The 11,520-nt window shown below is 42.3% G+C and overlaps 1 protein-coding gene across 3 annotated transcripts; it reads left to right on the forward strand.

Moving 5' to 3' along the window:
• Window positions 1-307: 307 nt before the first annotated feature.
• LOC128850305 (uncharacterized) lies at window positions 308-6,785 on the forward strand. Of its 3 annotated transcripts, none has more exons than XM_054053344.1 (2): window positions 308-944; window positions 4,203-6,785. In XM_054053344.1, the coding sequence occupies exon 2, from the start codon at window positions 5,066-5,068 to the stop codon at window positions 6,272-6,274; it is 1,209 nt and encodes a 402-aa protein (XP_053909319.1). In that variant the 5' UTR covers window positions 308-944; window positions 4,203-5,065; the 3' UTR covers window positions 6,275-6,785. The 3 variants fall into 3 exon arrangements, with proteins under 3 accessions (XP_053909319.1, XP_053909321.1, XP_053909320.1); XM_054053346.1 differs by lacking the exon at window positions 308-944 and adding an exon at window positions 1,225-3,315; XM_054053345.1 differs by lacking the exon at window positions 308-944 and adding an exon at window positions 1,231-3,315.
• The last annotated feature ends 4,735 nt before the right edge of the window (window positions 6,786-11,520 follow it).

The following is an 11,520-nucleotide window of genomic DNA, read 5'->3' on the forward strand; positions in this document are numbered from 1 at the left end:
TTAAAAATCCCCTCGAAACCCTGCAAACTGGTTCTGTTGGTCTTTGTCTTTTGTTTTGTGTTTGTGTGGATACCCACCATCTTCTGGACCTGAGGGACAAAGAAACGTGTGCTCTCACATGCAGAGTTCTGAAGGTGGTGACTATCTCTCATCTTTTCTGTTTCTTTTGTAACTATTTCTCTCTTTTATCCTTTTCTATCTCTTTTCCTTTTCTTCTTTTCTCCTTTTCTCTTTGCAACACGTGCAGCTGCAGCGGGCTGTAGCTGGCGATTTTGGTTTGATTTCGGGTTTGACTCGAGGTGTTGGAAAACTCTAGTTTGTCTTACTAAAATGTAGTCGAATAACTAATAGTTCTAACAATTCTATTAAATATAGTTAAAAACTAACTACTCTGTTGAAATTTCGCTTGCTCCAGGGTATAGTCTCAGGTATCCTTATTTGGGAAGGAATGCTGAAAACTCTTACTGAGCCAGAAGAAATCTTATCTATGTTAACAGGACATAGAGTTGGTATCTTTTCTAATGCAAGCAGTAAACTTGCAAAGAGATAACAGTTTGCATAAAAATGTAAAGAATGCTGAAAATGTTGCAAGACCTGATGTGACAATCACCGAAATGAATATGTAGGTTGCATCCCTTTTGAATATGTAACAGATTGAGCAACACTTTAAGGATAAATGGCGAACGCGATGTGACGGTCTTTGAACCAGATTTGGGTGCGTACCCCTGGTTCCCGGGGCCTCGAAATAAAGCACCACATATAACCTTCTTCGTATGGTTATGTGTTTGTCTCTACGCTAACAGTTTTGGCGACCCAGGTGGGACCTCGCGGGCATTGCTGAGGCGGCTCGCATCGATCCCGCTCCGGCCGGCACCGAGTGATTCTCGGGGAGCCATCGACTGCAACCGACCTCTGCTGCCCCCGACGGACCGAGGATTATATTGGTAAGACACGGTGCTTTATCAGGAATGGTACCATAGTTGTGGTTTGGTAAAAACCTGCCTGTTAGACGCGGCGAAAGCTACGCTTGGTTGGGTTAAGGAGCTCCAGTGGGAAGCCTAGGCGCCGTCCGTAAGACAGTAGCGAAAGCTCTGCAGGTTCGGCAACAGTGGTCTGGTTTTGTATTTTCGGTACCGCAGGTTCGGCAGCCGTGGTCTGGTTTTGTATTTTCGGTAATCCGTATTATTCGCTATGTGGAACTTTGTTTGGTTTTTGTTGTTTGGTGCTGGTCTGGACTGTTATAAAATGTCACCGATACCTAAGTCATCACCGTTAGGGTGTATTCTGATGCATTGGAAAGAGGGGCAGTTTGGGCAAGAAATGCAAAAAAGGAAATTGGTTGAGTATTGTAATGTATGGTGGACACAGTGTGATTTGGAGGATCAGGTTCTTTGGCCAGAAAATGGAACTTTAGACTATAATATCATCCTACAGTCGATGCAATTTTGTAGGCGCGAGGGTAAATGGGATGAGATACCGTATGTAGAACTGTTCTTTATTTTAAGAATTGTTCTTTATATTTAAAGAGGAATGGAAGAAGGCGTGTGGAATAATGGTCGTTAATACAAAATCGGATGAGCAGTGTAAGGGATGTGTGACTGAGAAGAAATGTATGAAATGTCTGGCAGTGGAAAATGCTTTGCAGCATAAGGAGGATGATGATTTTGATTTATTAGTGGCTCCGTCAGCCCCACCAGCCCCAGAGATACTGGAGTAGAAGGTGATGGGGAGGATGAGGTAGAAATAGAGGATCGGGAAAAGATGAACCCTTAGTGAAAGTGAGGTTAGGGGGAAAAGAAGTGCAATTTTTAGTAGATACTGGTGCAACACACTCAGTTTTAAATGATTTATGTGGACAGATAGGGAAAGACTGCTACAATAGTGGGAGCCACAGGGAAAGAGGAAACCCGGCCATTCATGCAACCCCTGGAATTACGATTTGGAGGAAAGGAAATATGGCATGAATTCTTGTATATGCCTGATTGTCCAATCTCCCTGCTGGGATGGGATTTTTTTTTTTTTTCTTTTTTTTTATCTAAATTAAATGCAAGAATTGTCTTTGAGGATGGAGAATTAATTATGCAAGTTCCAGAATCAAAGTCAGGACAGATACTAGTGTTGAAGGAAAATCCAAAAGTTCAAGTACCCAGAGAGGTAGAAGAGGCAGTGATCCCTACAGTATGGGAAACTGATATACCAGGGAAATCAAAAATGGCCCAACCAGTAGTAGTAGAATCGAAGGAAGGAACGAAACCAGTACGAATAAAAACAATATCCCATAAAATTAGAGGCCCGATATGGAATAGTGAAAATTATTGAAAAGTTCTTAAAGTCTGGAATATTAGAAGAATGCGAATCAGAATATAATACCCCAATTTTTCCAGTAAAGAAACCAAATGGAGAATATACATTGGTACAGGACTTCAGGGCTATTAATGAAATCACGAAAGATATACATCTGGTAGTAGCTAATCCATACACATGGTTAACATCTGTGAAGGAGAAATACAAATGGTTTACAGTAATTGATTTAAAAGATGCCTTTTTCTGTATTACCCTCGACAAAGATAGTAGGAAATTCTTCGCTTTTGAATGGGAGAACACGCACAATGGACGAAAAATGCAGTTGACATGGACAAGGCTTCCACAAGGATTCAAGAACAGTCCAACACTTTTTGGGAACCAGCTGGCAAAAGGATTGGAATCATGGACAATGTAGGAGAAAGTTCAGCAGCCTTCTTAGGAGCACCTGTGGAAGATGGCCCTTTGGAACATGATTGTGTGGAAGTTATCGAACACACTCATGCAACAAGGGCTGACCTGAAGGACACCCCACTTGAACAGCCTGATCAAGAACTTTTTACAGATGGAAGTAGTTATGTAGAAAATGGGACACGATATGCCGGGTATGCGGTAACCACACAAAAAGGGGTAATAAAAGCAGAGGCTCTTCCTGTAGGAACTTCAGCACAGCGAGCAGAAATAGTAGCTCTCACGAGAGCCTTGGAATTGAGCAGGGATCAGCGAGTAAATATATGGACAGACTCAAAATATGCATTTGGAGTGGTTCATATACATGGAGCACTATGGAAAGAACAAGGACTCCTATCTTCGCAAGGTATGAACATAAAATACCAAAAAGAAATTCTGAATTTGATAACTGCTGTACAGTTACCCAAACAGGTGGCGATCATGCACTGTAAAGCACATCAAGGAGGAGATTCCAAAATAGCTGAAGGAAATGCGTTAGCGGACCGGACAGCTCAACGGATTGCACGACAGGTATCAAATATGATGGCCTTAATACCCACGAAGGTAAGCCCTTTACAAAATTATTTAACGCAGAAGCCGAAGTACTTGGAGGAGGACGAGAAATTAGCTAGACTAATAAAGGCCCAATTGGGTTCAGATGGATGGTACCTAACTGCAACTGGACAAGTGATTGTACCACCTACCATTATGCGGACATTTTTACAGACGGAACATCAGAAATGTCACTGGGGAGCAGAAGCTTTAGTGGCGTATTTAAAGCGCAGCATAATCTCGACACAGATGTTAACAATGGCAAGGTCAATAAATTCGAAATGTGAAATCTGTTTGAAGAACAGTCCGGTAGTTAGAAAAGGAATAGAAATGGGACATATCAGAGTGGGTATGGAACCGGGTGATTATTGGCAAATTGATTTTGTAGAATTACCTAAAAGTCAAGGATACAGGTATTTGTTAGTTGGGGTTGACACCTTTTCTGGATGGCCGGAAGCCTTTCCTTGTCGCACCAACCAAGCTAAGGAGACAGTGAAATGGCTGCTGCGAGAGATTATTCCAAGATTTGGGGTACCCCTAGGCCTATCTTCAGATAGGGGATCACACTTCATAGCAGCTATAGTTCAAGAGGTAAGCAAGATGTTAGGAATCTCTTGGAGTCTCCACACACCGTGGAGACCACAGTCAAGTGGACAAGTAGAAAAGATGAATCAGACAATTAAGCGGCAGATCAGTAAAATATGTCAGGAGGCTAAAATTCAATGGCCACAGGCGTTACCAATAGCACTCCTAAGGATAAGAATTAAGCCAAGGAGTGGGATGATAGTAAGCCCTTATGAAATTCTTTTCGGAAAACCCTACGAGGCGCCACAACCTAACCTCAATATGCATATAAAAGGTGGGCAAGATGTATATAACTATGTGTTATCCCTTGCTAGAACTTTGACGCAGCTGCGGAGTACTCTGGTTTGGAATCGACCCTTGTCATTGGAACACCCAGTGCACAATATCAATCCAGGAGACCAGGTTTACGTCCGTGATTGGGTTGAGGAACCACTGAGAGAACAGTGGAACGGACCGTACCTGGTGCTGCTGACTACCTTTACCGCGGTTAAAGTGAAGGGAATTGATTCCTGGATTCACTACACACGGGTAAAGAAGGTTCCCGGAGAGTGGCAAGCAGAAGTAACTGGACCTACAAAGCTGAAACTTACATACCAGAAGGATGTCTAATTACGTCTATGGGACAATCATAATAATATGGTTTCTGATGAATATGACTTTTTCCACAGGCACCCACCGGAAGAATAGAAATGTGAGATATCATCCAGAACAAAATGCCATTCTGTCTTGCACGGTTTGAAATCAGAAAGTGGAAGTAACATCGGGAAAAGGAATCCAATTCGACATTAACAAAGGATTGGAAAAGATAATAGTATCCCATAGAAAAAGGCGAGATATAGAGCCCACTCCAACACCACAGGTAATACACCTCCCCTCAAGGGACCCCGAGGAAAACCTAATAATAGGCTTAATTAAGGATTTTGCAGGAATACAGAATACCAGTAAAATCACTGCTTGCCTTCCAGTTCCTAAGGCAGCGGGGGAACCTATAAACTGGGGAATAATAACTTTCCCTCTGCCGACATCACAGGGAAATAAGACTGAGTGCAAACAAATAACCATAGAAAAGGAACGGCAGGTCAGGGTGAAAGGGGAATGGCTGCCAGAACAGATTTGTAACCAGCTCGCAAACTCCACCTTCATTACTAAGAATTCAGGAGGAGAATTTGGGGTATGTATGTATGATAGAATTATTACAAAAACAGAGACACAATGGGAATGCCAAGAAAGACAAAAACAATTAGAATGGGAAACCATTTGGTCAACTAATATCTTGCAAAAATTCCACTATGGTGGTAACACTTCGTGGTGTATCAAATGGGAGGGAAAGCAGGACGCAACAATTCCAACCGAAACCCTTTTGGCCAATAATGGAGTTAGTCGAGAAGTGATACAAAACGTACCTTGGTGGAATTGTTCTGAAATATGGGACTGTGATTCAAACCCAGATGAAATAACAATACCCTCCGTAAGAGTGGCTTTAAAGGCTGGATGCGCCTGCCGGGGATACAAAAGTGGAGGACAGATGATCCCCTATCATAAACCAGATTGTAAGTATGCAACTATTAAGAGTATGGGAAATTTTGTATGGGCCAATAGTGATGGAACGTGGACTACCCATTTACCAGTTACGGGGAAGGTTAAAGAAATCACATTAGGCTTACCCACCTTATGCCCAATTTGGAAACGTTCCCCCTTTAAAGGGAAACTGGAAACTCTACAAATCAACAGAATCAAAAGAGATATAAAGGAAGATGATACATGGCAGGAGCCCTCTACAGGAGTGAAGGTAGGATGGGCCCTTGAATCTCTCTTTGCTGCTCCAATAGCTACTTACCGAAATAGAGACATGATTTACAAATTGATAGGGCAGACTGAAAGGTTAGCTAGAGTTACTAAAAAGGGGTTCAGAGATTTGAATATGCAGCTCCAAGCAACGACAAAAATGACTTTGCAGAACAGAATGGCATTAGATATCTTATTATTGAAGGAACATGGCGTTTGTGGATATTTAAAGGATCGAGTTGATCACTGCTGTGTGCATATACCGAATGTAACCATGGATATAGAATATGACATATCTCAACTCAAGAGAATTGAACAAGAAGCTGAAGAAGAAAGAAAAGAGATCGGCCATAATTGGATAGGAGAATTATTTAATGGATTGGGGATTCATTTAGGCGGGTGGCTACAATCGCTTTTAGAAACTATTTGCACACTCTTGTTAGTATTCCTGGTCATCTACCTAGTATACTTGTGTATCCGTCAAGAAATCACCCGTAACACTAGCTGGACGCATAAGATTATAGGAGCAGTAACCCGGGAATACCCACGACGCCTGACCCCGCCACCGAAGTACTACGAGACTACGAGAATGGAGAACTAAGGTGAAAAACTGAAAAATGGAAATACCTTCTTAATGAAAGAAAGTATTTCCAAAGGGGGGAAATGTTGGAAAACTCTAGTTTGTCTTACTAAAATGTAGTCGAATAACTAATAGTTCTAACAATTCTATTAAATATAGTTAAAAACTAACTACTCTGTTGAAATTTCGCTTGCTCCAGGGTATAGTCTCAGGTATCCTTATTTGGGAAGGAATGCTGAAAACTCTTACTGAGCCAGAAGAAATCTTATCTATGTTAACAGGACATAGAGTTGGTATCTTTTCTAATGCAAGCAGTAAACTTGCAAAGAGATAACAGTTTGCATAAAAATGTAAAGAATGCTGAAAATGTTGCAAGACCTGATGTGACAATCACCGAAATGAATATGTAGGTTGCATCCCTTTTGAATATGTAACAGATTGAGCAACACTTTAAGGATAAATGGCGAACGCGATGTGACGGTCTTTGAACCAGATTTGGGTGCGTACCCCTGGTTCCCGGGGCCTCGAAATAAAGCACCACATATAACCTTCTTCGTATGGTTATGTGTTTGTCTCTACGCTAACAGAGGCAGCATTAGGACTCTCCGTGCTGGTTTCGCAGTTCGCTTAAGCAGATCGTTACAATGTTGCTAAGCGTTGCTGACTGACGGGCCGTTCCAGTAACTTTCACGGCTGTGTTTTTTTCCCGTCTGTGCTCTGTCCCATAGGCTTGTTTAATCGTTTAAATCCAGTGTTTTAAGGGCATGCATCTTGTTTAGTACAAAGTTACACTTCCCCCCCGAGTGATTTTGGATTGCTCGGGCGCTGTGCCGGGATAAAGAGCTCACTTTCTTTTAAAGTGGGTCGCGACACAGCCCCATCCCAAATCAATTCAGACTACTTCTTCAACTTTGAATTGGCGTTCTTTACATTAAATGTATTTTTCTAATATCTGTTTAGCTGCTTGGTAAAAAGTGTATATAATCACTTTTGAGGATAACAGAATATAAAAGCAAAGATCTCCCTGCTTTAAAATGTCACAAAGACACAATTTTCTGATGGAAAAATTCCATGGAATTTGTGTGACTGACTTTATTATCAGGGCAAATTTGGGGAATTTTAGGATGTTCAGAATAAGAAATTAAGCCAGTGAAGAACTACCCAATGTAGGAGAAGATCTGTTGCAAAGCCATCTGAGGAACCTGAAGGTGCTTGTAAGGGTCCAAGTACTAAGAGACGAGACAGAGTCGTGTTGGTTGATAGAATGGAAAATTTTATTTATTAATGCGCATGGAAAGCTGTCCAGCCAGGGTCGCCCCGTACAAAAGGAGGACAACCCGAACTAGCTCTGCGGGGTTGTATTTATACTCGGGCAGTTACATGTTAGTCTATACAGAGTTACACAAGCAAGATCGTAATCAGTTGGTTTGCATAATTTATGTCTGTTTGTAACAATTCAGCAGTTTACTCAGGCAAGTTTCAGGATGTGGTCTGTTTCCATTCAAACAGTTTCTAGTCCCCCTTCCTTATCTTATCTATAGGTACACATAGTTTCTGTAGTTCTTGGCGCCCACAGTTCTGCCCAGTGTTCTGCCTTAGTTATATTTTAAGCTTTATTCTTTGCCTGATGATTTATGCTTCACTTTGTTTTAACTTTAGCTGTTTAGGCCCTAACGCTCCTCCCTTTTTCTTGAACATGAATCAAATCTTTGATTCTAATTCATTTGAGTCTAGGGGTTCGTAATGAGTGTGCAGGACAAGCATTTTTACTGCATTGATTTGATTCTGTACAAATCTGAGAAAAGCATTTATAAGACAAGGTCCTATAAGTAAAGCAAGCAGAAGCAATATTACTGGCTCTGCTAGGGCCGTTATAAGTGAGGTTAGCCAAGGAGACAAATTAAACATCCGCTCATACCAAGTTTCTGATTCACATCTTTCCCTTTCTCGCTTTAACAGGCCTTCTTTAATTTTAGATGAGGTTTCTTTAATGACTCCCGAGTGGTTCTCCTAACACTGCGCCCAGTCCTCCTTCTTTTAAAAAAAATTAAGTTTAGCCCTCGTCGGTTTTGCAGTGCCACTTCTGCTAAAGATCCAACCTGTTCCTGGAGTTTCTCAATGGAGAAATGTAGCTGTTGGATATCTAAGTCTATCTGTTCCAAAAATTTTTTAAGTTGGCTATCATTGTTGACTAGGGATGCTATACCTAATCCTGCCGATCCTGTGATCCCTGTGGCTACCAAAGCTGGTATCAGTATAGGTGTGGCTCGTTTTTGTCGTGGCTGGTTCTGGATAAAATGTTCCCACCCTGCTGGTCCGCTGAAATAATACCTGCAGGGCTTCCCCGCACCCGGCAAGTTGAGCCCCTGGAGCGAAATGGTAATTTCACGGATCATTGATGGTATGGATTCCCTGTTCTGTGCCTAAACCTGTATTAATATTACTTATCAGTTCACACAGATCTAGGCTGAAAACAGGCTGCCCTGTTGTATTAGTTTCAGCTAAGGTTCGGCCGGACTGAGTATCAGTTAGGGTCCATTTTTTGTTTATAGATTGGTAGGGGTTCCCTTTTATATCTGAAATTGTTATAAATATTACAACAATCAATAATATTAGGTTTAGGTTTTTACCCTTCTGAGTTTTAACTTCAGTCCATAATTGTCAGATGAGTCTTGCACTGGTTCCCACGTTGATGTCTGCGCGTCTTCTGTTGTTGCTTTCTTGACGTGGGATGCACGGATCCAGCGTTTCAAGCCATCCACCTTTATTGCTGTAGGTGTTGCTAAGATGACTGTGTATGGTCCTTTCCATCGGGGTTCCAGGTTCCCTACTTGGTGTCGGCGGACCCATATTAGATCACCAGGTCAGTACGAGTGTGGCTCGGTTGATGTTGTGGTGAATGTAGCCCACGCTTTTTCATGTATCGCTTTCAGGGTCCCCTGCAAGGCCTGTAAGGACTGGAACACAGCTTGGTCAGATATTTTGGCTAGTGCTACTTCCTGCAGTCGTGGACATAAGGGCAGTGGTCACCCAAGCAGGATTTCAAAGGGAGTTACATGGTTAATATAGGGGGTACATTGTACTTGCAATAAGGCGAAGGGCAGGAGGTCTACCCATCCACCGCCAGTTTTTAAAATTAGTTTGGTCAATGTTTCTTTCAATGTCCGATTCATTCTTTCCACTTGGCCTGAGCTTTGTGGCCTATAAGCACAGTGCAGGTTCCAATCAGCATTTATTGCTTTAGCCAAGGCTTGGGAGACTACGCTTACAAATGCAGACCCGTTATCAGTCCTGATTGCTATGGGTAGTCCGAATCAGGGTACAATTTCTTCTAATAATTTCTTTGCCACTATATTTGCTGTTTCATGTCTTGTGGGAAATGCTACCCAGCCTGAAAAGGTATCTATAAATACTAGTAAATACCTATACCCAAATTTCCCTGGTTTCATTTCTGTAAAATCTGCTTCCCAATATATTCCTGGTTCTTTACCTTGTTGTCTTTTCCCTGGTTTCATTGGCTTTGGGTTAACATTTACTACCTGGCATTGTGGACACCTATTTACGATATCAGCTATGAGTTGTTTTAGTTTCAAAACCTGGTATCGGCTACCAATTAAATCCTTAAGTTTACGATTTCCTAAATGTGTGCCCTGGTGTATTTGGTTTATTAATTTTTTCCCTAATCTGTGTAGGAGGATAATTTTTCCTGTGTCTGTCCTTGCCCAAGCCTCTATGCAATTTTTATCTTTCCATTTATTTACATAAACTAGGTCTTCTGCGGTATATTCAGGTTTTTCAGGTAACTCCGGCTCAGGTACCGTAATTAGCATCTGTACGGTAATTAGCATCTGTACGGTGTCAGTTTCTCGCGCAGCTTGCTTGGCAGTTTTATCTGCAAGTCGATTCCCTATGGCAACTTCGTCAGTGCCTTTCTGGTGCCCCGGGGCAGTGTATTACTGCCACTTGTTTGGGTTCCCAAATGGCTTGCAGGAGGGACAGTATTTTGTCTTTGTTTTTGATTCCTTTTCCCTCCTCTGTCAACAGTCCTCGTTCTTTATAGATAGCGCCATTTACATGTATATGTACAGTGGCAAAAGCATATCTACTGTCTGTGTATATGTTTGCTGTTTTCCCTTTTGCTATGTGTAAAGCCTTGGTAAGAGCAAGGAGTTCAGCCTTTTGTGCTGATGTGCCTTGTGGTAAGGCTGCTTTCCAGATTATTTGTGTTAGTTACTACTGCTGCTCCTGCATATCTTTTCCCATTATCAATGTAACTGCTGCCATCTGTAAACAAGATCATTTCAGCATGCGGGAGTAAGGTACCCTTGAGATCTGGTCGTACCCCAGTGATCTGAGTGAGGATTTCCTTACAGTCATGAGGCTGTTCATCCAGTTCCTCAGGCAGGAGGGTAGCTGGATTCTGGATGGCCGGTGGTTTAAATGTGACCTTTGGCTCATTTAGGAGAAGTGCCTGGTAGCCGGTGAGTCTCGCATTGGTGATCCACTTGTCTGGTGCAGTGCAGAGTAGACTTTCTATGGCATGGGTTGTTGTGAGGACAAGATCTTGACTCAGTGTCAACTTGCTTGCATCTTTGACCAGATGGGCTGTGGCTGCAATTATTTGGAGGCAAGGAGGAAATCCTGCCACCACGGCATCTAATTTTTTGCTGAAATAGGCTACCGTCCTCTGCCATGGTCCTAGTTTTTGGGTTAGAACCCCTTTGGCTACTCCTGCTTTTTTGTCTACATAGAGATGGAAGGGTTTAGTGATGTCAGGGGTAGCTAGAGCAGGGATGCTGAGTAGTGCAGACTGCAGTTCTCAGAAAGATTTCTCCACCTCCGGGGTCCAGTTGATAGATGCAGGGTTGCCTTTAATCAGATCATATAGAGGCTGAGCTATCTCTGCAAATCAGGGTATCCAAAGCCTACAGTATCCTACAGTTCCGAGAAATTCTCTTATGTGTTTTACAGTGGTTGGCTGAGGATATCAGGTTATTACCTTTTTCTGTGACTCCGATAGGGTACGGATCCCTTCATGCAGATCAAATCCCAGATAGGTAGCGTGGTTCTGGCATATCTGGGCTGGGCCTTTTTTGCTGAGGCTCTGTAGCCTTTATCTTGTAGCGTCCCTAACAGATATTTAGTACCACGCAGGCAGGATTTGAAAGTTTTGGCAGCAACAAGAAGGTCATCTACATATTGTAGTAGAGTGGTCTCAGGGTTCTGTGTCCTATGGTCCCGCAAGTCTTTGTGCAGCACCTAGTCGA

Source organism: Cuculus canorus, chromosome W (assembly GCF_017976375.1).
Source record: "Cuculus canorus isolate bCucCan1 chromosome W, bCucCan1.pri, whole genome shotgun sequence".
Classification (NCBI taxonomy): Eukaryota; Metazoa; Chordata; class Aves; order Cuculiformes; family Cuculidae; genus Cuculus; species Cuculus canorus.

Bases quoted from the DNA above. Each gene is read 5' to 3' on its own strand.
- LOC128850305 (XM_054053344.1), top strand. From the start codon at position 5,066: ATGTATGATAGAATTATTACAAAAACAGAGACACAATGGGAATGCCAA.